Source organism: Protopterus annectens, chromosome 9.part0, assembly GCF_019279795.1.
Source record: "Protopterus annectens isolate FY-2018-M chromosome 9.part0, PAN1.0, whole genome shotgun sequence".
NCBI lineage: Eukaryota > Metazoa > Chordata > Ceratodontiformes > Protopteridae > Protopterus > Protopterus annectens.
The window spans coordinates 1,453,470,191-1,453,496,975 of record NC_056743.1 but is presented as its reverse complement, the minus strand read 5'-3'; the positions used below and the strand labels follow the sequence as shown (position 1 = coordinate 1,453,496,975).

The window sequence follows — 26,785 nt, the reverse complement described above, 5'->3', positions numbered from 1 at the left end:
ACTTTCTCTTCTTTTACTGACATAAACAGTTTCTATGAGACCATGTACCCTTGTGAAGAACAAATGGAAGGAATACAAAAAATTTTTTCTTACCTTCCAGTAACATTAAACCTCCTGTCTTATCATATGGTAAAAGTATTTCTTATCTCCAAGTAACAATAAACTTTTATTTTATCATTACTGCACTCTATATTTTCCTCTCTTCCTTTCAAAACTTAAATGTGTTATTCATTTGTAAGCTTCCTCTCCAGTGACATACATAAATAAAAGATACTATACCTTTTCTGACTTAATTTGCTATTTTGTGAACATTATAAGTAAACATAAATTTTGGAACTGCGGTTTAGAGTTCTTGACAAATTTTCATGTAGACAGACATTTTCAAGATACTACTCACAGTATTAGAAATAATGAGACAGATATGAGGTAATGTGTTGCAAACTGTGTCAGCTGTACTTATAAACAAACCATGTGATCGCATTTCTCATCCTCTGACTGTTATAAGTCACACCTGACATTTACCCCATTTCAGATGTGTCCTCATGTCATATCTGCAGTGAAGGAGAGTAGTTAGTAAATGCATCAGGCTGAAGCATTACTTGAGACACACATAGAAGTGCCTGTCTATTAAGCCTTAATTCACAAATTCCAATCTCTTCCCAGTTACATGACTTACAATCCCATATTATTTGTATATTATGTATCTCATATTCAGCAAGAGGTTCTCCCATTCGATCCTCAGTTGATGTGCCTTCTGTGCGGAGTTTGCATGTTCCCCCTGTGGTCGCGTGGGTTTCCTCTGGGTGCTCCGCTTTCCCCCCACATCCCAAAGACATGCTGTAGGTGGACTGAACACTCTAAATTGGCCCTAGGCATGTGTGTGCTTTCTGTGGAAGGTTGGGCACTGGACTGTAACTCAACACTGAAAAACTCCACTGCCAATCATGAGTGGAAAGGTGATCCGCTGAGGCGAACCCTTACCGGGAAAAGCTGAAAGAAGAAGTGTGTGGAATCAACCTTGATTAGAAAAAAAAGGATGCCACTGTACATCTACAAATACTAAGTAGAACAAAAGCATTTATTTAAACAAAGCTATCTTTACAACTGTAGTCAAAGATTCATGGGACTGTCATATACCACATAAAATGCATTAGAATGAACTATCATTATTTAAGTGCAACTATGTAAAGAATAAATAGTAGCAGATTTTTTTTTTTTATTAGTTGTCCATACCATGTAGAGTACAGAGTGTTTTCAGGCTTATTGTTAATGCCCTGCTTACATCATGGGAGGTAGAGTACAACATTTCAGTTGATAGTTTGCTTGTAGTTTCCACAAATGCTCCAGTAACTGTGCCCATTATTGTAGCTGGAGACAAATTCATGGTAGATTTTTCTGCAGTCTCTGACAGTTCCTTACTGAATCCATTCACCTGATTTTCTGAGATGAGTACATGCTCCTGTAGCTTCAGGTATTGTCTACAGTTTCATCTAGACATCTGCACACCATTTCCTTTTAACACATACAATCTCAAGTTCAGATATTGAGCAATCACATTTGCACAGTTGCTCATATTTGTGACTTCTACCCAAATCTCTGATCCAGTACCATTCTGAGATTTTCTGCTTCCTTTTTTATTAACAAATTATATGCATCTTTGTCTTAGAATGGATTAGGCTTCATTTGTCTTCTCTGTATACAGTATGCTGCTGGTATTTTCTATTTTAGTACCAGTAGTGAAAATGGCATAAGAAACTGCTATTTAGCATTATCAAATTCCAGAAGTATACCACTGCAGTGTATACTTCTGGAATTTGATAATGCTAATTAGTAATCCCTTAGGCTTGATGTGTTGATTTTCCTGAAAATACTCTTTGCAATTTGAATTGTATGCACAATTTACCCATAAGAAAGAATATACCATGGGCTTGATATAACTTATTGAGATTCACAGCCTGACTTATCTTGTTCTGGTATACAATAACTTGCAAATATTGATCTGAGCATATGGATCAGTACAGTTGATGTACTATCTTTAAGCTGAATAACACTAGATATTTACATCAGTCATCAATGTTGTTGTGTCTTTCGGCTTTTCCCGGTTAGGGGTCGCCACAGCGGAACTCTGGTCCGCTAATGATTGGCAGTTGATTTTTCCGTGCCGAGTTGCCAGCCCTGATGCACAACCTTCAACGAAGGTATGCCCATTCACGCATGTCTCCACGCAGAAGATGCTCTAGCTGAGAATCGAACCGGACAGCGTACATACTAGAAAATAGGAGTTATTATATTAGAATAAATCAGTTTTTATCTTTAACCATAGTGGTGTTGGAAGAATTCATCTGGAATTCACACTTATTTTCTGTTTTGATTCATATGCATGACATTAAGATTGCATTTTTGCACCATGTCTTCTGTTTGCATCAATGTGTTGGTCCAGTGGGTGATATTTCTGGCTCTCTCTTTACATTTCAGTATTCCTTGGTGGCATTCATGTACCATCAGCACCATGTGGCTTTCTAAATTGAGATAGAATGGTAACTTTATCACCTTTAAACAAGAGATACTGCTTGCAAGCTAATTCATCTCTGAATATATAACATGACTTACTTTGTGGATGAACTTGTATGACACTGTATGACAATTCAGATATTATAGCTTCAGGTAACAGTTGCACCTCCTCCTGTAGCTCCTAGTTCTTGTAGTTTCTCAATTATAAATTCCTAGCAGCTCCTCTTTGCATTTCTTCATATAGATTCAGCTCAACATTTCAGCAATGAGTGCCACCTTTCCTGGTTTGTACTGTACTCCCACATCATAATTTTGAGGAGTAGGATTCTCTGTAATCTATTTATTTTTTATCCAGACATATTTGTAGTTAACTCAAATGTAAAATGTTTCCCATAAACATACTTTGAAAATGTATTGCAACCAAAGACTATGTATTTGGTATGTGTATCTGGCAAAGCTCTCATAGCCCAGGAAATAGGCCTGTACTTCTGCAGTACTGCTAATCTTTGCACATTTTGCCTTCTATCTAATTGCAATGCAGTTGGAAAGGATGCATCATAATGCTTTAAAACTGTTGCACAAGTCATTAGCCTGCTTAATACTTGAAAGTTTCTAGTGTGATCCTCTGACCAAGTCCACTCTGAATCATGCTCAAACAGTTAAAGTAAAACTACAGTTATATATTGTGAGTATGGTATAAACCTAGACATGTATTGTTCTCCCCTAAAAAATTACATTAATAACAGTTTGTCATAGGATTTTTCCTGTTCATTATATCATGCACTTCAACTGTAGCTTCATCTGTAACCCATCAGCACTAATTAAAAGATTTATGTACTTCAAGGAGTTAACTCCATTGTGATAATATACCTTGTTTTCTTTCATGCATTGTAACCTCGGCCTCTCTACCAGCTTAATTAGGATCCTGTCACACTCTTGCTTTATAGCACTCACAGTTAGAATGCAATTAATAATATTCCCATTACTTTCTAGTCCCTCAGTTATGTTAACCACTATACAGTGAAACACTTCTAGTGCTGATGAGATCCCAAAAGGTAGGCCCAGAAATCATTAGTCCCAAGGATTTATTAAATGTGCACAGCTCCGAGCTTGCCACATCTACTTTAATCTGTAAAAATTCCTGATTTGTATGCTGATAGCCATCTAAGGAACTTTGCCTAATATGCTAAGTTGCTTAAACTAAGACTGCAGAGGTATAACTTGAAACAGTTGCTTGTAAACCTTATTCTTGTACAGAGCTCAACAATATTTACCCCAGAGGCTTTAGTCTCTGCCTAGAATATGATAGTAATATGCATGTATACTTATTTTATCTTATTTTATTTACAAGGAAGAGACAATATTTTGAATCTAGACTAGGCTATTATATTATATTATATTATATTATATTATATTATATTATATTATATTATATTATATTATGATGTTATGTTGTATTGTATTATATTATATTATATTATATTATATTATATTATATTATGTTATGTTATGTTATATTATATTATATTATATTATATTATATTATATTATATTATATTCCATCATCTAGTTATACAGAATTTCTTATTTTAGACTTCCTGAAAACTGGTCTTGAATTCATTCAGTACCTTATTGCTAGACATTATATGACACAACTCTTTTCTGAGAAGCCTGCTTCACAAGTTAATCACAACTACACCTCTTCTACACTCAAAAGCATGTCTACCTTTGATTACACTAGCAATATTTTGCTGTTGTCCCCTCTTACTTTTAAAACACATTCACATAAAATGTTTAATACGTCCACATACATTTCACAAACTTAATTTTTAGCTTCATATTGTACTTCATCATGCCAGTAGCCAGAGTCCTTCACTTGGAGCACTTCCTTTTATCTGATTTTATCTTGTCATTAAATGTTTTTATTATAAGATACAAGCAATTAAATAAAAAAACAACTTAGTATTCCATACATTCTGTCAAATGAACAGCTGAAGAAACATTAAAATATGATCACCTTTGTGAAAAATAGTAATGCAAATAATAGTAATCACATGATAATAAGATTAGTGTTATTAGCAGCTATAGACATAAATAGAGCTTCACCCTGTTATCTTCATACTAGGACACATACATCAGGCCCTACTATGTGCCATTCTCTGTTCATTATACATTATAATGTAGTCTACTACTGATATTCTAAATACTCTTAAACAATATTCATATGTCCTTGCAAGTATTAGATAGTTTAAATCATTGTACAAGGTTCACCATGTTATTTTTCACAACCAGTTAACTGGTTTAATCTCTCCAACATTAAAATAAAACAGCATGTCATCATTCTTTTCCCTTATAACTCCTAGATATATCTGTCTTCTTCAATATTATATTACTAAAAAATAATTATGCATCCCCAGGAAACTGCACAACCTCTTCTATAGACCAGTGGGATGATATCTGTCTTTGAATAGGAGAAATAAACCTTAAGACATAATATTAATTTTGTAGTCTAACCTAATATAGTCCTACTTGGAATAAACAGAATGCTTTACCCTTGTGTTTCTTCATTTGATTACCTTGGAGGTTAAATTTGATGTACACAACTATCCTCTATAATTCTTTTATGAATTTCTGCAGTATATATGTGGTTCTGGCATTATGGTCAGTTAATAGGCTCATAGGTAGGTACTAGGCTAGTTACCCTTGTGGGCCATTTTAAACCTAGACAATTTCCCTTTTGGTGCTTGAATTAATCCTATCCCATTTAGTGTTAGATTGATTTTACCTGTCTCACGCTTAATAATTTTATATTATCCCTGTTGAGAATAACTAGGATCATACCATACAAAATTTGAGGGCACCTATGCATGAGATAAAGAATTTAAGAACTGCCTCTGTCCATTAGTAGTACAGGGTGAAGTCCTGGAGTAAATGATCTATTACCCATCCATAGATCCAAGTTTTGCTTGATTATTGACGGGGATGAGCTTTGTTTTATGTGGATGGGGAATCTGCAAGATATACCTTTTCTTCCAAACCATTCTGCCAATGCTGCAGAAGAGGTTTAGAGCCCTAGACAAAGTATTTCTGATGCCATTTGACTTGTTGATGAGCAGCAGATCCATCAGTGATAGATCAGGGGATGAACTGTATTCTAGACATAAGTCATCACTTAGCAGCTTGTAGGATACCAAGTACAGTGACAGAGCTTTGAGCTTGTCCGCATAGGACATATGAATTGGGCCTTGTAACCTTTTAGTAATGTATCTCTGTGAGCATTCCATTTGTTACATGTGCCTGGACAGATACATGCAAAACGGTGTATTATACTTAATGATTCGTCTAATGACAGCTGAGTAAAGAGGGACAGTGACAACTTTAGATCTAGATGCAATCCCTTTGTTTAAAAGCTGCACAATATAGCAGGACTTTCTTGCAAAAGTGGACACATTTAGTAAACCTTCATCAAAGTACTCCAGACTGATGTCATGTGGAATAACCATATATAGATTATTCACATCAATTGTAATAAACATATATTCATTGATAATAGACTTGCCCCTAAGCAACTCCAAGCAATACCAGGAGTCCATGGACAATGTGTGGAAAACCTCGAACAAGATGTTTCAACTTGCAGTATATGAACTTAGCCATTGGCTTTGTGATTGAACTACTGGCATCACCAATAGAATGTATGGGTGGATCCAGCACATTTGAGTGAATCTTTGGGATGATAAAAATCTTCAGAATTATTGTTTTTGCACTAAAAGATAATTGTACAAGCCTTGAGATATAGTGCCAAAAAATAGTTCACCCAAGAACACTTTCATTGCCCTGTAAGCAAAATTAATCTTGTTAATAGAGACCATACAGTACATCTCCTCATCATTCAACAATCTATATATTCTACTTGTATAGTCCATCCAGTCCATAATAACTAATCCCCCTCCCTTATCAGGTTTCATGCACCTGATGTTCTTATCGTTAATGATACTATTTAGAATATCCCTATCAGCCTTTGAAAGATTATAACATTTCTTCCTGTTCTTTCCATTGAATAGTTCTCTAATTTCTTTCAAACAAGACATTTCAAGAAATTGCATGACAAGGTGCAGTGAGGGGCTAGCCAAACTCCTTCTCTTAAACTCATTCACAGAGGAATCAAATTCAAACAGTACATGAAAATTGAGTTTATGTGTACAAAGTTTTAAATCAACTACAATGTCCACCATGTTGGCCTGGGATGCTGGTATAAAATTAAATCTTTTAAGGAAAAGCTTATGGTGTTCAGGGCCTATGTTTAAGTCAGAAAAGTTTTAATATTGAAACCAAACAAAAAAGTAATATTCACTGTACCTGTACATGGATGTGAAGAAAAAAAGCTGTTGCTGATGTTTATTGTTTCTTGGCTGGGTATCCCTGGTTCCTCCTATTCCAACAGCCCCTTGATCTTATCAGGCAGGAATGGGTCAGTGTTTTCAGTTGGCTATCATCTCCAACCTTCTCAGGGGTACCTCCTCTAAAGTGACTTTTGTACTTTATTGCTGTCTACAAGGTTGTCCGAATAGCTTATCTAATTATTCAACTAGGTTCGACCAGTGTAGGATGGCTTGGGATACATGGTCTATTACAATACTCAGTGTCATCCCCAAGCAGCTTCTTGTCCTTCCTGTTCTTAGTATGCACCGACTTCTTGTAAATCTGTTGAAACACCAGGTTAAACTGGATTTGCATTTATGAAAGTCAGATCTTCTGTAACAGACTCTACTAATTTTGCAGTCTCATCTTTATATTCTACCATACATTTCTCATTTTCTTTAATTAAAAAATTTACTTTTTGACCTTTGATGGGGAATTTTACAAACAAATGAAAGGTGTAGCTATGGGGCCCATATGCACCCCCACTTTAGCAAACATTGTTTTGCTGAGATGGAAACGTATGACTTTGTTCAACCTCCCTTTATTCAAAAAATGTGTGGGGTATTTTCACTATTTGGATGATTTACTGATCCTTTGGTCAGCTACAGAGACACAGTTGGATACATTTATGGATGAACTGCAGTCTTGTACCACTTTTTTAAGATTTACCCACAATGTTGACCTAGCTAAGATCCACTACTTGGCCATCAACATCAGAAAAGATCAGTCTGGTGTTATGGACACACAGATTTATGGGAAGCTCACCTTCTGTAATTCTGTTATGTCGTATACCAGCAGTCACCCTTTCCATCAAAAGAACGGGATTGTGAAAAGCCAACTTATCAGGATTTCTCACCTGACATCTGATGACAACAACTGTCTATCACAGTTTGACACCCTCAGATCTATGTTTTTGGAAAGAGGATATCCTGAAACTCTTCTTGATAATCTTCAGAAAGATGTGTGGGAAGACAGAGACAATAGATATGTACCTATTATTAGGGATAACCTTGATAATATTAAGTTAAAAGACAAGACAAATGAAAGTAAGGATACATATTGCTACACCAATCTGATTTTACATTACTTATTGGACTCTAAAGACATCCAAAAAGTGGTGTGGAGAAATTGGGACATCTTACATTGTGATGAGGAACTTAAACAAAATCTTCCCAATTTCCATTCATGCACCTTTAAGAACAAGCCTAACATAAATAGGTTATTGGAGAAACCAACAGTTTCCAGACAAAGTGACTTATGGACTATGACAAAATGTGGATGCTGCCATCAATGCACTTATTTTGGAACCAGCTTGGAAGATGACATAATGAAAAAAAATTAGGAGTATGAACATTTCTGATAAGTTCAATTGCTGAACAGGCAGGATAGTCTGCTTGGCAGCATGTATGTCATGCCATGCCTTCTATATTGGTAAGACTAAAAATGCATTCAGCAAAAATATATCAGCACTATTATACTCTATCCAAAAATGACATGAAGTGTTCTTTGACTAGACATACTTGTACATACTCCAATTTCAAGAAGTTCACTTTTTTGGTGCTTAAACAGGTGGAAGCAGGTGTCTTTGTTTGAGATATGGAAAACAGACTTCTACATTGTGAGATGTATTGGCAGCTGGCTTTAGATGCAGAAAATCCACCCGGATTGAATGACTATATTTCCATTGCTAGTGAACGTAAAAGAAAAGACCACATAGTTTAAGCAAAAGTTTACAGCTGTAATGGCTTTATGTAGTACTTTTACATTCCAGATTTGTTTTTAGCCATTTTTACTTGATTTAAAGTGGAAATGTTTTTGGTGTATGTACAACTTTAACAATTTTCTCTGGCTTTATTCAGCCTGTCTGTTGATTGACAGTTCTTGGAGGTGTGGTTTTACTTCTCTCAGCTCTTAAATTCAGTGTTTAGAGGAGTGCCCAGGGTTCTGAAGAAGTCTATGTTTGAATGAAAATGCTTAACTGTGAATTGCAGTGGTTTTACCAACAAAGGACTGTTTCTTTCTGCAGCAACTGTGAATTGGAGTGGTTTCTACCATTGTTGGATTCATGGATTTTACCATTGCTGGATTCATTTCGTGTGGTCTTTGGCTTCCTGGTCAGTTTTTTTCTTTGCTTGGATTTCTATTCCCTTTCCGGGTACTTCTTTTTTTTTTTTTGTGGAATATATGCCAGGTACCAAACTTTTATGGAGGCAGAAGTTAAACAGTGTTGTTTGGGGTGGGGGTGATTTAGTTGTGCATCATTCTATTTAAGATGTATTCAGGGATATTTTTATGACCCATTGATGCTGTATTTTTTAGCTTTTGATAGCACTTTTAGGACTTGGTCTTTTGTAATAGCTGGAGTGGAGATGGTTTCAGGAATATCTTATTAGACATTTGGAGGGGGAGAAAAGGGGTAAAAGTTTGAGCTGAGTTTATTGGCCAGAATATTTACTGTATCTTCAGCCTTAATATAGGTAGCATTATTTGAAATCAGATTAGTGCATTGCTGCATTGTGCATCTGGGATTACAAACATAGCTAAAAAGGGCCTTGTGATTGTCTTTGGCATAGGTTGCTGTTTTAACTTCAAACTTGGCTTTGGTGAATTTTATTAAATTTTTGAGTTGTTTGTTTATATCATTGTTGAAGGCTGTATCTGGGAATTACTTTACCCACATTTGGTCAAAATTTGCCTTTCTATTGTGAAACTTGAAGAAATTATGGTTTCTCTGTGTTTTTTTCTGGGGTTTATCCTGTGCTTCCTCCTAAAGGGTTCAGCTGCATGTATACAGCTGTTTACATGCTGGTATAGCTTGATGGCTATGTTTTTACATATTCACTGGAGTTAGCTGTGTTTGGTGGGTTTTTGAAGCTTCCCATTGTACCATTTAGGAATTGGTTGTTTGTCTTACAGAAATTTCTAAAGGTACCTTGTGTGGAAGGGGTCTCTGTTTTAATTTTGTTCTAAGAAAATGGCTTTATGGTCAGACCTAACAAGTGATGAACATAAGCAAGGGATAGTGCAAGATGCCTCCATATTAGTAAGGGCAAGATCCAAGATGTTGTTCCTCCTAATGGGTACTTCGAGTAAGTGTTCCAGGGCATTTGTGTTGACAAAGTCTAGGAATCTCATTGTGCACTACTGGTGGTGTAGGTTTCCCATTCAATAGTTAGACAGTTTAGATAACCTAGGAAAATGGTATTAGGTTTAAACTGAGTGATTCTCGTCCATTTAGATGGGCATTGTAGCTTCCTTTGGTCATAGAGGGAGTCCTATAGCTAGCTAATATATAGTACAGAACCTTTCTGATCATTATTTGGACATAAAAGAGCTCTGGTGCATCATACTGCTTTACCAGCCTTGACGTGAGTCTCTTCCAAATGAAGATTGATACACTTCCATCTTTTTCCCCTCCTAAACAGTAGCTGGTCTAAACATGTGGAAGGTTTTATAGCCCTTTTTAAACAATGTTTCAGTCATCAACATGTGTCCACAATTTCCAGGGTGAAAAGAGCTTGTAAGGAGGGGAGTTTTTTGTTTATGCTCCTAGAATTGATCAATAACATCTTCAAACATTCCTTTGCTTGCTTAATTATATTAGTGGGTTTATTAGGTTTATTAAAAAAAGCACAATGAGGGTGTGCAATGTATTTGCTAATAATCAAAACTGTAGAGGGGACAGATGAAGGCCATCCCTGGTGAAGCAGTGTGACCTGTTGATCATATCCTCCACAGATATTGGATACCCTTTGAATAAGACCAAAAACTAAGACAATTATTGAAATCATTTATTTTTTGCTCATACTGTAGCATCATCTTAGAGAAGATAGAATGTTCCACAATCCTGGGCTCATACCTGCCTAGGACACATAATCTGTAGCTCTATCATACCACTGTTCATATAGTCCAGGAAGATATATCTCAAGCCTTTGACACCCACCTGTATTATGACAGAGTTATACTGGGACTTGTTGTTTAATGACTTGAATGGGTGTGTGATCTGATGGATCCTGACACAAGACAAGTAACTAGCCTTCACTCTTTCCTTGTTCAGCGTGGTAAGAGATACGTACATATGTCTTAAAATGGAGTCACCTAGACGTAGATTTGTTTGGCTAGATGCCTGCCTTAAGGGCTCAGCATCCATGACTTTGGGACTCCTTGTGCTATGTGCTATGATCTTCCATTCCCTCACCAAAATAGATTTGTGATTATAAGTGACAATTAACTTTGGCTGGTTATCCTTCTCAGTCCATGCATCTACCCCCCCCCCCACGCCATTCCTAAGCCTAGAAGTTTCCACTTCTGTGGGATCTTTTTGCCAAACAGTTCTGTTTCCTTTTAGACTAATATTTTAACAAGCACCATCGTGGATAGCATATGGCCATTTTCATTTTTTGTTTTTCATTTATTTATTTATTTATTTATCTATTTTTAACTTGTACTGTTTATGTGCTTACTTTTTTCATTTAGTGTAAGTTTTACAGATTTTAATGGCACTCTGGCACTCTTGAGAATTCCCTCAATCAGCATACATCTCTGGCTGTTTAAGATACTATTTCAGATTTTCTTTGCAGTCTACCTTTTATGTGAGCATTTCTTATACCATGACTAACCTATCTCTGATTAAGGAGTCACCCACTTGTCAAGGTTATAGTCATTTGTCTTGTGTCACAGCTTCTTAATATACATATCCATCCATGTGTGTCAATTTGGTTAAAAAACAGTATTTGTCTTACAGAGAGAATGTTCTTCTGTTTGCAATATGCCTGAATTAACTTTTCTGTAGTACTTTTCAGTCCCTCTTCTTCTCTTCAGAGAATGTATTAAGTACCTAATGGCTACCTTGCCTGCACTTTGAAAACACATGGCACACTGGATGATATTTTGGCTTGTCCTGAAGTCAGTTACAATGAGATACAACTTAAACCTTTTAATTCAGGAATCCCAGTTATGTGATACATTTCTTGCAGTTTTAAAGTCATCAGTGCTCAAATGCTCACCATGTTGAACTGAAAACTGAAGATACCTTGGACCAAAAACTGAATATGTCTTTAATGTATTAAGTGGAAAATCATATTTTCAAGTGAACATTAATTAACAGATTTATTTGTGCAATAATAAAATTATTGCTGTGGCTTTTTTAATAAAATGTGTAAATAGCAAATGAAGAGCAAATTTAATTATCCAGGTCTTACTTAAATACTGTTTTCAAAAATATAATAAAAGGCATCTGCTACAGAAGAACAATCCACAGCTGGAGAAAATAGATTTCTTTGTCTGTTCCATAATGGACATAAAACAAATTTAAATACATTCCTATATCTTAAATAACATTAGATCTGTAGTAAGAAAACTAGTTGGTAAAAGCATTATGCCAAGGCAATGATGCCTTAGAATACACGGGACACATACTTAGAGCCGCATTCGCATTAAGCCTTTACTTGTAAGTGCTCATCCTCTTATAGTCATATGACTCTCAACTTCATACTACTGGTACTCTTAAAGGTATGTCTCATACCCAGAATGTCACACCCTACATGAGTGCTGAAGTCTCCCAGTCGAGATACAGACACAGTAGGTACTACACTAATAAACACTATGCCCATGGTATCTAAAAAGGCCAAATACTTCAAATAGCTGTTAGGTGCAGATGCATAAACAGTCAGATTAACTTCCTGCAAATCATAGTTGTATTGAAATGAAACCCTTATTTACTTGTACAATCTCCAACTAAACAACATCTAGTGAGGGGCTTATGAGATTTCTTACACCACCTGTGACCTCTAGCAAGGGTGAAATCTAGTTTGAGACCATCCCCATTTAAAAAGTTGATTCCATAATTAATGTTGTATACAGCAGTAAGACAATTAAATCTAGATGACACTATTCAGGCTTGCATATAAGCTGTGGCTACTTTCCCAGCAATGACTTCACAATCCATATCCCAATAACCAGTTGCCATTACAAAAGACTGGATTATCTTAATCTGTCCTGCTGCTTCCTGCCACTTGACTGGTATTACCTCTGAACAGCACCCGTCATCCAAAAGGCGGTGGGTCCATACTGTTCATATATTTTTTCTGAATGGTGAACAATACTTCCAGTCCCAGCTTCTCATTTGGGTCCCTGCACCTCTAATCTAAGCAGTGTTCTTTGATTCTTTAACTGAAATATCATGAAAGATATTTTAAATCATATTTTGCCTAGTCAGACAAATTTGCCAAGGGTGGCCAAACTTAGTATAAAGCTCCAAATAACATAGTACTAAGGATTGCATAGAAATATTCTGCCACAGACACAATAAAGTCACAAGTCTGTGGGTGAGGGGGTGGAGAATTGAACTTATAAGTGTTAAAATGAGACTGTAAACATATGTAATCTCAGCCTCAGTTTAAGACATATCTCAGATTCAAAACATTATTAGGATATGTATGTTTGTGATAATCTGAACAATAAATGTGCCCTAGGATTCAATAAAATCCTAATCATTCACATTGATTGCTGAATGTGAGTTAGTGAGGTAGCACAATGGTGAGAAAATTTTATTCAGAGACATGTATGGCTACGCTGAGAAGACCATATTATCAACTCATTTCTGTGTCTCTGAATCAAACACTAGTCCTGTCAGACTTGACTACGTTAGTGTTCTTCCTAGTAGCCATGCATCATGTTTGCAATGACAACCCCTACTCACACAGACACACACACGCACACACACACACATGCACAAAAACACACACTCACACATGCATGCAAATAGACCCATTCGTGCACACACATACTCATCCATACATAAACACACACACCCACAGACCAATGTACACTCACAAACACATACACACGTGCACACACATAGACACGCACGCACACACACTCATATTCCCTTAGACACATATCCACATCTGCACACAAGCACACACACACACACACACACACACACACACACACACACACACACACACACACACACACACACACACACACACACACACACACACACACACACACATACTCAGATCCATACACAAATATGCACATACACTCACCCAGCGCATACACAAAGATGCACATGTACAGACATTCCCTTACACACATATCCACATCCACTCATCAACAAAAATGCCACCCATCAATGATCACCCAATGGAAACACTTAGCCACTCATTTGTAGGCACACACAAACACATGCACACATAAATCCAGACTCTGAATGCCTAGCCTAACTCCCTAGTGTGACCATCCAGGCAGAAGAACACGCATGCATACATATTCATTCAGTGTCATTCATGCCCTGCAGACACATACACACACACACACACACACACACACACACACACACACACACACACACACACACACACACACTAACACCCACCCATCACCACATCATAACTGAGTACTCCAAGAAGAGTGAAACAGACTTGTGGTTGGTATAATGGTTAAGGTGTTTATCTCATAGACAAATGATGCAAGATTTGATTATCACTAATGGAAATTGGTTGGACTTAAAATGGTCCATATGGACAGCTAGCCTACTACTTATCTATGAACAGTAGTTATGCTTTCCTGGTGGTTGCTTTACGTCCCAGAATAAAGTCACTCCAGCAATCAAACCGGGAGCTAGTAACATTTCCAGGAAAGGTCATTTGTCTATATAGCATTGGTTAGCTCCCTGGAACTGGTAACATTTCCAGGAAAGGGCATTTGTCTATTTAGCATTGGTTAGTTCCCTGGAGTTGGTAACATTTCCAGGAAAGAGCATTCATCTGTTTAGTATTGGTTAGTTCCCAGGAGCTGGTAACATTTCCAGGAAAGGGCATTTGTCTATTTAGCATTGGTTAGTTCCCTGGGCTGATGCATTAGTAAGTGACTTTTCCTGGAAAAGCAATCTCCATGTTGAGGCCATGTGCAGAGAAAGCCTCAGTGGCAGAGTGGCCTATGAATTCAAACGACTTAGCACAATGCTGAAGCCTTCCAAGTTAAGACTTCCACATTGTGCTAAAGTCTTTCTGACTTTTAAGGGTGCTTTTAGGCTCTTCATGTAGGCTGGGAAAACCTGTCAAAAAGGTAAAACATGTCTGTTCCTTTTTAATCTCATAAATAATAAATAACTATAACTAAATTCAAAAATAGTTATAACGTGATGTAATAAAAGAACCATTTATGACTTGTTCCTTCTAGGAGTGATGCTGAAGGAATGTATTGGTTTTCTTTACACAATGTATATGAAACTGAAGAGAGGTTTTACGATATAATCAGGTTGTTTAGTGGAATTGGTAAACCACTGACCATCTCCAGAGTGTCCCAAATGCATTCATAGTGATTGTCCATAATGGATCACAGCTCTCTCATAATATGGCACTTCTGGGGAGTTGCTAGATTTTTGCACCTTTACGGAGGAAATTAAATGTGTTTATAACTTATGTGTCTGCTCTAAATCACAACCCATCAACTGTAATGAGCTCCAATCTTGTTATTATTAGAAAAGTCATGTGGGTTTATTTTGTATACATCAACTGAAGGTTAGTGCATTTTTCTATGTCGCACCATTCAAGTGGAAAGTGACTAATGCTGTCAGGTAAAAAGTCATTACTCTTTCCCATTACTTTATATTGTTCTGGACTAAATTATTCCTGCAGGCAGGAAACAGCAAAAATGCATGCCAGGGTAGGAAATTCAGCGATAACCACAGTATCATATTTTCTAGGAATTAACACACACAAGATGAAATCTAACATTTTATTGTATACAAGGACCACTTGTAAATGTTATTTATTTGAATATCTTCTACTAGATAAGAAAGAGATGTTACTTCTGAGGGCTTCTTTTTCTTCCTTGTTTTTCAAAATCTCTTAAAAGGAATATGCAAATAATTTTGCTAGGCTTATTGTTTTTTTTTTTTTATTTTCTAACAATTAACAGTTTCGAAGGAAAGACATTTTGCTAGTGAGTTCCTAGATAGCTTCTCCAGTGAGCAACACAACTGAATGCCAAGTGCCTGACAACAGCCTGATAAGCTGTTTTGTCGCTTCATTTAATCTTAGTTTGCACAAAAGTTATTGTAATTTATTGCTTCATCAAAAATTGAGATGCTTTGTACTAAGTATGTATGGTCCTCCAGCTTATATTAAGAGAAAATGAGAAACATCCAGAAAACTCTTCCTTTTGGGTCTTTAAGCTAAAAATGTCATAAACAGCACTTGCCAAGAGGTGGTGATTGTGGCTGTACAAAGAATAATTATTATGATTTGAGCATATGGTTCTCATTATGGTCTCATCCATGACCTGATTTCTGTATAAATGCATATAAATATAACTATTTACAGACCAAGCTGGCACAATACACTATCATTAGAAAACAAAGTATTAAAAATAATAGCAAATATAAATAAATATTTATTTGTGACTAACTGTTTTTCCAATATTTTTTAGGTTGGCCCTTCAGTAATGCAGTTTGCAAAATGAGTGGACTTGTCCAGGGGATGTCTGTGTCTGCATCTGTTTTCACCTTGGTAGCTATAGCTGTTGACAGGTGAGTATTCTTCTGATATGAACCATGGGTCACTTAAGTAAAAAAAAAAAATCAGTTTAATACCAGTTCAGAGAGATGAAACCCTGACAATGACCTAGGTGACCTGCATTTGAGTATGAGCAAAGTGCTCGGGAATCAGCAAAGGACAGTGGAAGAGAGAAGCTGACAGCAGCTCTCTCCTTCTGTGATAAAGGTACACAGTTTAGTGTGCTGTGATACTGTCAGCTGGTGTAAGCTGGGTGCTGAAGCATGCAGTGTATGTGTCAGGCCATGTACTTGGCTCTGTCAAACAGAATGTAAATGCTGTAGTCATTGTTAACACATGTAGAAGCACACATGTCTCAGAAATGGCTTTATAAGTACCACTTTCTAAGATATATATCTAAAAAAACAAGAAGGCGAGGTTAGACAACAAAACTTCCAGCTCTTGCCTCTTTCCTGTAGTGTCCTTCATACCAGAGAAGACTGAGGAAGAAATTGGCTGATAAAGCAAGGGTTTAGATAGTCAGGAAGGAGTAAAGGAGAAAAGACATAGAAAACTAAATCAGTGGCTATTTTTAAGTATTTGCTAATATACTTCTATTAACTTAACAACAAGACAACAGTAGTACTGTCAGTACACTGAAGTATATGATATAGTCATGGGAGCACATAAAAGACATGTTGTTTATATACTTTATTTTAGGTATGGAGCTAAGATATTTCTGTCAGACATCCTCTGTCTTTCTCTTAGCACATCACCTACCCCAGACCTTTATGAAGGATTTTCAGATCTTACAGTCCACCATCTGTTGATGTAAGCTGTTTTACTTAGCCCTGTTCTTTTTATGAAAAAGTACTTTCTAATGTCTAGACTGAATTTTGTATTCATAAAATGATAAGGTTGCCCTCTTTCCACTCATCTGTCTTTCCTCTTGAGCTGTATGCCATCACAAAGTCCTCTAGGTCTCTTGTGTAGCCATATCATGTCTCTGTTCCCTTGTTCATTGTCTGGCAGGAATTGATTCAGGTTCTGCTGCTTCTCCTTGGATTTGCTTTTCTCCATTCCCTTTAGATCATGTTACTATACCAATAGCCTTTCTTTGCACCTGGTTTTCTAGTTTAATATCCTTACTCTAGTATGAGCACCAGAAATGAACACAGTGATCAACCTTGGGCCTGACTAGGAACCCATATTTGGACAATATAACTTCTTTTTTTCCTGGGGTCTATTCCCCTTAAGATTCAGCTTACTGTCATATTGCCTTGGCTACAACTTTCTTTGTTGGTATATGGTGAATCTCCTCTTCTTCCACTGGTAGACAGACATCTTTTTCTCAGCCTCTGCTTTTTGGTATAATTTCTTCTAGCTAGAATTCCACTTTGGAATTATCAGAGCCCAGATGAGGTACTTTACACTTTCATCCCACTGTGCCAGTCTCCTGAGGTCACTTTGTTGGTCTGGTCTCTTTCTTTTACTGCCTGTTCAATCCCAATGCAATTTGTAGTTATACCAATGTTGTCCTTAGTGCCTCATGATGTCTTTCCAAAAATTGTAAAGAGCACTGATCTACAACCCATCTTCTATGGAGCCCCATTAACCTCATCTTGGAGTGCACTTGTCAGTTTCTTCTTCCTGACAATAAGCCACCCTTCAACCCATTTAGTTAGCTTACATGTTATTCCAAGCCACTTTTGCTTTCCTATGAGACTCCTGTCAGAGGGTGACTCAAAGGATTTTGGTACATAATTTCAGTACCTATCATTACTGCAACAACTGGAGTCAAGAATTCCTGGAAATGAGGACTATTATTTTTCTACAGGGTAGTAGTTAGTTGTTCTGGCACCTTGTATATCTCACTGATCTGGCACCCCACTCAAGTGAAAACTGAAAACCTAAAGAAAAAATACTGTGGCAACCCCCCCCCCCCCCCCCCAGGCCTCTGGTGCCTTTGCACAGCTGTGTGACTAGATGAAAAACTAGGTTATGAGACATACTAAGTTCTTTAGTATCCTAGGTGCTATGGACAGTACTCTGGACATTCTGTTCCCTTAACTCCTTGAGTAACATTTCTACAACTTCCTCTGGTATGTGATTGTCCATCAGAAGGGACTCACTTTTTCTGTATTTCTTTCTCCAAAACTGGAACTCCTCTTTCTTTATTTCTTTCTTTTTAGAGAAGACAGAAAGAAGTGAGTAATTTGATAAGAATATCTGCCTTTTCCCTGCCTTCACTATTCTCCTTCCCCTTTTTGACTAAACTATATCACTCTGTGTGTTTCTTTTGCTTCAGTAACTCCAAGTTAAACACCATTGGTCTTTTCTTCTTCTTAACTTGCTTTTTCTTATCCCCTGTTCCACAACAAATAGTGTGCACGTTTTTATCTTTAACCACAGCATGTTGTTTCACAACACCTCTCTCTCTCTCCATAGTCCCATTTCACTAAATTGTTTTTATACTAAAATAATTGATTTTCTGTAATCCTAAAGTTTTCCTTTGACTGATTGTTGCCCACCGCCCCTTACTCGTGAAGAAACAAAATGTTGCATGGCTACTGTTATCAAGAGCTACCTTCACTTCTAGGGTCTTCTTTCTCTCATCCTTGTTGAGAATGGTGTTAATCATTTTTATCCTTCAGTCTTGAACCTTCTCATCTAGTAAAATATTTAGCTTTTTATACTTCATAGTACCATAATTTCCCATGGGCGGCCACGGTGGTGCAGCGGTTAGCATTGCTGCCTCACAGCAAAAGGTTCTCCAGTTTGATTCCCGGCTGGGGTGCCTTCTGTGCGGAGTCTGCATGTCCTCCCTGTGGTTGTGTGGGTTTGCACTGGGTGCTCTGGTTTCCTCCCACAGACATACTGTAGGTGGATTGGACACTCTAAATTGGCCCTAGATGTGAGTGTGTGTGCCTTCTGTGGAAGGTTGGGCGTTGGGCTGGCAACTTGACACTGTAAAACTCCACTGCCAATCATGAGCAGACAGGTGATCCGCTGTGGCGACCCCTAACCGGGAAAAAGACGGAAGAAGAAGTACCATAATTTCCCATAAAAATTGAGTGAATCCTTCTTAATCTAGTACCACTAATGCTTTGTTCACTCTTACTGATTTCAGTGTAGGAAGGCACTGGTCTGCTTCTAAAGTCTGCCATCATAACATTTTTTATCACCTAGGCTAATATCTTCTTGATTGATCTGTGTACTGATCATCATTTATTTAAACATCTGGTGATCAATATGGTGTATCTAAACACCACCTCTGACCTTTTGTTCATTCTAACCTAATAACTAGGTGTCTATCTTTTACTGGCGACCAAAATTCCTCTCTGTGTGTTGTGCAATGTTTTGGAGCCTGTAATGTCAAAACACTACAACTGGAAATCACATTTTAATACATTAATACTATCGCTCTAGTCATTCTGTGATGTTACTCACACCTGTAGTTGTGGGGGCTGTCTTATCAGTTCAAGCTGACAGAGTTTGAAAGCTAGACCAAACACAGTGCTTTATTTCTTTCTGGAACTTAACCAAAGTATTGAATTTGAGGTATTCCCTGTCAAGATTAAAGGAGAACTGCACTCACAGACTCAAAACACATGTTTATTTCATCATGGTTTGGGGTTTCCTACATTTAACACCACTCTGGGACTATTTACAGGTTTTTAAATATTTTTATATATAATTTCTGAGTCTGACCACGTGGGGTCTGGCATCTTGAAATAATTCTGATTGTTTAGTCTGTCCCATAATGCAGTGCTTGTCTGTAAAAAAATTATGTCATGTGTGCCTATTTCTTCCTGAAGCGTCTGTCACAGCATTGATTTTACATGTATACACTGCTGGATTTCAGTCAGTTAGTTTTAAGTAACATTTCATGTCATTCAGTGACAACGTAAAACACACAGTGCAAATGCCACAGAACAGACGTTCATAGTGCTTTTTACTGCTGCTTCCTTTCAGAATGGCCAAACTGCATTGTTTTGTGAAGCCTGAATTGTACTACTTTGACTCATCTCCCATCCCCCTTCACACCTAACTTCCCTAGCTGACAAAGTGTTAAGGGTAATATGAGCTGTTACCACCTGTGATTGACAGCCCACAACAGGAGACTTGACTCATGTACTGTTTCCTTGTTCAAGCCGTTACTTTCTGTATGGGTAGGGAAAGGACCAGGCAGCTGTGACATCACAGCATGGGTGTTTCTTTTTAGGAAGGTCATGGAAATGTCAGTTTGGGGAAGGAATTGGCCAGAAAACTACCTGTATTCATAGATGTTGATGACATCAATGAATTGGAGACTGCAGCAAGCTTTATCGGGATGGGACAAAAGTTTGTTGAAAGTAAAACGACCACAGTACAGTAAGGTACTGTTCTGATGGAGGAAAACAGTTAATGTAAAATATTTACATGCTGTATTGTTGTTTCTTCATAGCAGGGACAATAAATAGGGAGAAAAAGGACAGAGGCTTTGAGCATTTAATAACAGAATCCCATTGTTGTCCTTTAAACACATTAAATGTGAGAAAAAAATACTTAAATTGAGCAAGAAATGCAAAATGCTGCTCTACTGTTAAGCTGAAAAGATTTTTCACATTTATTATTCCTTTTGTTTCACAGCTATAGGCAATTGTAATCCATCCTGCCAGTTGTCAGGAATGTCACAGCTACTTATTTAAGTAGCAAATCATTCCAAAGCCAGTGCACTAGACATCCCTCTAACAGAAATGTATTAGAGAATGGTGACTCATTATCTTGTACACTGACTCAACTCACACAAGGCTGGACAAAAACAGGGGGACAATGAGTTGTCTTTCAAGTGACAATATTGCTAACATCTCAAGGGCCTTACAAACCATTAAGCCAAATAAATATGATTAGAATATGGTGGTAGTCCATGTGAGGGACAACTTGACTTGCAAAACCTTGCAGGATATGCAGAGAAACACAGCAGAGGTCCCTATGCATATCACAAATGCAGGGAAGACCATGGCTTTGAGTGCAACCCTTCCGTCACCAAGAATGATGCCAAATTGCAAGGAAAATATGATTAGCCTTAACAACTGGCTAACTAGTGGGTGTCATTCTAGGGGTATCCAGTATGTATCTGATTGAGAAGAGATGCTATCCAGTCATACTTGCTTTGCCAAGTACAGCTTACATATCTTGTTCCAAGACTTCCACATCCTGGATAAAGTCCTTGCTACCTACATAGTGACTTTTCAGTAGAGCTCAGCTAATGTATCTCCCAACTTAGCTACAATGGAAATCAAGCACTAAACCACATCTAGATGTCTCTGTTTAACACAAGGAGTCTTATTAACAAAATGCCTAATTTTGGGGCATTTCTGCTTTTGGAGCACGTTCACATGTATGTTACTACCAAAACTTGGTTTAAATGCTCATAAGCACTATCTTTTTTCGGTTCATAGGTTTTACTAGGCTAATGACATCAAGGGCCTTTTTAAGCCTAGCCACGCATCCCAAATTTCTGACAAGTTCTGGTATCCTTGATAAGTGTAAGCGGGGGCTTGGGAGATGAAGCATTTACTAGCTGGGCCTGGGAGATGAACCATTTACAGGTTGCCTGTGTCCATTAGAGACATAGGTGCCAATCCAGGGATGAAGTTCCTTTTGCCAATCCAATTGTCCAAGTTACCCTTGAGTTGGGTTAGGGAGGGACTCTGCTTCACATGGATGGGGAGCCTGTTCCAGGGATGGGGTAGTCTCCGGGGTACATACCTGTCTCTCCAGCAGATCCTATTTATATTACAGGAAAAGTTTAGGTCTTTAGAAGGGCAATTCTGTTGCTGCTTGTTTTGCTGATATGCAGGAGGTCCATCAGAGTAGGGTCTGACAATTCCGTGTATGCCAGGCATAGATCTCCTCATAACAGCCTGTAAGAGACAGACTACAAGGATAGGGCCTTGAGGCAGTCTGCATAGGACATTTTACTTACATCATGTATTCTTTTAGTGAGGAACCTCTGTGGACATTCTATTTGTTGGAGAAGCTTGGTTAGGTGCAAACGAAAGGGGGCATTGTACTCAATGATAGGTCTGATGAATGCCAAATACAGTAGGAAATAACTTCCTTGGCTCTAGATGCCATACCTTTGTTTATAAGTTGCACAACATAGAATTATTTCCTCACTACTGTAGACACATGATGGTCAAAGTTTATATTACTATCTATGTGTGTCCCCAAGTCCCTGACTGGGTCACCTGTAAAGGGTGTGTTTTCAATATGATAGTTACACAAGATGGATGACTTCCTGAAGGATACTATTATGCATTTCTTGGCATTTAGTTTTAGTTCATGGCTCTGACACCAGTTGATTGTCCCTTTCTGGAGAACATTTGTGTTGGTGTGGGATTCAATGACAGCTCCTTATTTGTAATCATCTGCAAACTTAGTCAGCCAGAGACCATTAACATTGGCCTTGACATCAGAGAAGTAAATGCCAAAAAGGAGTGATCCAAGGACTGATCCCTGAGAGACTGCACTTGTGACTGCCCTATGTAGAGGTGGACTCCCCAGTTTTATCTTCCTGGGTCTTGCCTGTGAACCAGTTGACTATCCACTGGGTGACATACTGGTTTGTACTTAACCTCTTGAGTTTGTCAACAATGCCCAAGTGGGGTTTTGTGTCAAATGCCTTGGCCAGGTCAAAGTAGCAAGTGTGAACCATTTTACCCTCATCCATTGCTTTGGTGACCTTTTCAAAGAAATCCACCAGGGTGAGTAGGCATAACCTGCCCTTGATGAAACCAGTCTGGGTTGGGTCCAGTGTCTGGAAGTTTACTATATCATTATTAATCATTTCCATTATAATTCTTTCCATGGCTTTGCATATAAGATTAGTGAGACTCATGAGTCTGTAGTTCCCAGGGTCTGTAGATGGACCACCTTTGTGCAGTGGGGTGACTGTTGCTGTTCTCCATTCATGAGGTATGAAGCCAGTTTGGAGGCTACAGTTAAATAGCAATTCAAAAAGGCCTGATAGGTTGTGTTTTCTGCTATTTAGAAAGCATCCTGGGATATTGTCTGGGTGCATTGATGCAGTGTTCTTGGCCTTAGAGTGTTAAGGACCTGTTTCTTAGTGATAGCAGGGGGAGCTATATTTGATGGTATTTCCTGAGAGAAGGTTGAGGGGAAAAGAGGGGAAAGCTGGAGCTGAATTTGTCAACCAGGAGGTTTGCTATATCTTTTGGCTCAGTATAGGTGGTTCAATTTACAATGAACTCTTCACATGCACACAATTATGTATTGACTTTGAGGTTGTGGACATAGCTGATGAATACCTCGTGGCTGTCTTTGGCTGGGAGGCCAAATTTACCTCAAATTTGGCTTTAGTATGCTTTATTTGTCCTCTGAGTTGTTTGTTTAGTTTGATGAGATTGCTTTTTTTCTACTGGGCTCTGCACTTCTTAATTCTTGCCACAATGTTCTTCCATCTGTTATACAACCTGTTGATTTTGTAATTCCACCAGGGTGGCTTGTTTTTTGAGTCAGTTCTGTACTTCTTCCTGGTGGGTACAACTGCCTCTATGCAGCTATTAACATGCTTTTATAGGGTTTCTGTGAAGTTCTGCATAGGCAGCAGTGTTCTCAGAGTTTATGGGGGCTTAAAAATTTGCCAGGTTATCACTTAATATCAGGAAGTTAGCCTTAGAGTAGTTTCTGAATATTCCAGGGTTACCTGATTAGTGATCAGCAGGATGGTTTCATGCCGGGAAAGAGCACTACAGATGCAATGTTTGCTCTGAGAATGTTGATGGAGAAGTACAGAGAAGGTCAGAAGGAGTTGCATTGTGTTTTTGTAGACTTAGAGAAAATATATGACAGAGTATCTAGAGAGGAGTTGTGGTATTGTATGAGGAAGTCGGGAGTGTCAGAGAAGTATGTAAGAGAGGTACAGTACATGTATGAGGGTAGTGTGACAGCGGTGAGGTCTCCATTGGGAATGACAGATGCATTTAAGGTGGAGGTGGGATTACATCAAGGATCAGCTCTGAGCTCTTTCTTATTTGCAATGGTGATGGACAGGTTGACAGATGAGATCAGACAGGAGTCCCCATGGACTATGATGTTTGCAGATGACATTGTGATCTGTAGTGAGAGTAGGGAACAGGTGGAGCAGACCCTGGAGAGATGGAGATATGCTCTAGAGAGAAGAGGAATGAAGGTCAGCAGGACTAAGACAAAATATATATGTGTGAATGACAGGGAGAATAGAGGAATGGTGAGGATGCAAAGGAGTAGAGGTGGCAAAGGTGGATGAGTTTAAATACTTGGGATCAACAGTTCAGAGTAATGGCGAGTGTGGAAGAGAGGTGAAGAAGAGAGTACAGGTAGGATGGATTGGGTAGAGAAGAGTGTCAGGAGTGATCTGTGACAGACAAGTACCAGTAAGAGTGAAAGGGAAGGTCTGCAAGAGGGTAGTGAGACCAGCTATGCTATATGGGTTGGAGACAGTGGCATTGACAAAAAGGCAGGAGTTAGAGCTGGATGTGGCAGAGTTAAAGATGTTAAGATTTGCACTGGGTGTGATGAGGGTGGACAGGATTAGGAAATAGTATATTAGAGGGTCAGCCCAGGTTGGAAGGTTTGGAGACAAAGCCAGAGAGGCAAGATTATATTGGTTTGGACATGTGCTGAGGAGGGATGCTGAGTATATTGGGAAAAAGATACTAAGGATGAAGCTACCAGGTAACAAGAAAAGAGGAAGGTCTAAGATAAGGTTTATGGATGTGGTGAGAGAGGACATGCAGGTGGTTGGTGTGACAGAGCAAGATACAGAGGACAGGAAGAAATGGATACCGATTATCCTCTGTGGTGACCCCTAACGGGAACAGCCGAAAAAGATGATGACCTGGGGCACTAGGTTTTATTTTTATTTCAAAGGGGACCATTTTGCCGTCTGACCTTACCAAAGAAGGCATCAGATTATGGTGGGTGCAGCACTCTCCCATATTAATGTGGACTAGATCCAGTATGGTTGCACCCCTGGTTGGTGTATTGACAATCTGGTGTGGGGGTTGTGTTATATAGGATTCCCAGTTAATAGCGGGCTAATTAAAGTTACTCATTAATATGGTATTTGGTTGTATGATCAATGCTTCCAATACATTTAAATACATGGTATGTGTTTCCTGGGTCATAGATCAGGACCAATAGCTTGCAAGGAAGTGGTATTGGATTTTGCCTGTGGTAATTTGAACATTTAGCAGCTCAAGTGTATTGTTCTGTTTGACCAGATTTGAGGTATACTTCTTTTTGATGTAAATTGAGACACCTCTTCCTTTAGTCCTTGTCTGTGTAGTAGCTGGTCTAAATATATGGAAGGCATTGTAACCTTGCACTGTTTTCTCTCCATGGCTTTAAACCATGTCTCAGTGACTGCACATATGTCAGCATTCTCTATGCTGTAGAGGGGTTCTAGGGAGTGGACTTTTTTGTTTAGGCTCCAAGCATTCAGCAGTGATACCTTTAGATTGTCTTGCTTTTGATTTGCTATGTCAGAAGTACTTTCAGTTTGGCATTGCCTAAAAAAGACACTATGGGAAAAGGCAATGTTTTAGCTAATATTCAAACCCTAGAGGGGAGAGGTGCAGACCACATCTGGTAAAGGAGTGTGGTCGTTGACCATCTCCTTCCATGCTGACAAATATTGCACCCATTAGAATGACACCAGAAGCTAAGCCAATTATTAAAGTAATTTATATTATTGTAGCATCATCCATGGAGAAGGTAAAATGCTGCTCACTGCTAGGCTCATACCAGCCTGGGACACATATTCCAAGAGCTCCATGAAATCTCTCTTCATATAGTCTAGGGAGGTACATCTCAGGTCATTTACACCCATATGGCTATTAAAAAGCAAAACATCTATGAACTTGCTAAAAACCACCATACTCATTTATTCAACAAACAACATTAAAATAAACTAAGCGCTTTTGCCCGTTTTCTACTTGGGCTTCATCGGAGTGAATTAACATTACAAAAATTTTTCATTAAATAATCGATCACATGAATAAATTACCAAATTCAGACCAATAAAATTCAAACATTTAAAACATTTAAATACATGGATATGTCCATAAACAACAATTAAAAACATTCATTTACACTGCAACCAACACATTGAAATAGTCATATAAAAAATATTGGTGTTTGTATAATAATCACACAATAACAATTTCCACATTATTCTGGATCAAATAACCTATATATATGACCAATATAAACCTAAATAAACTGTGATCTATATTTTAACATACTAGAAATTGAGCAACATGTATTAATACCTGGTAGTTTAGCAGCTTCTAATCTCAATT

At 38.0% G+C, this 26,785-nt stretch overlaps 1 protein-coding gene across 1 annotated transcript in view; it reads left to right on the top strand.

Moving 5' to 3' along the window:
* The window catches only part of LOC122812118 (neuropeptide FF receptor 1-like), a 487,711-nt gene that overhangs the window by 304,569 nt on the left and 156,357 nt on the right, over positions 1-26,785 (top strand). Inside the window, exon 3 of the mRNA XM_044084404.1 lies at positions 16,369-16,468. Within this exon, the coding sequence (XP_043940339.1) occupies positions 16,369-16,468 (100 nt within the window). The remainder of the gene's footprint in view (positions 1-16,368; positions 16,469-26,785) is intronic.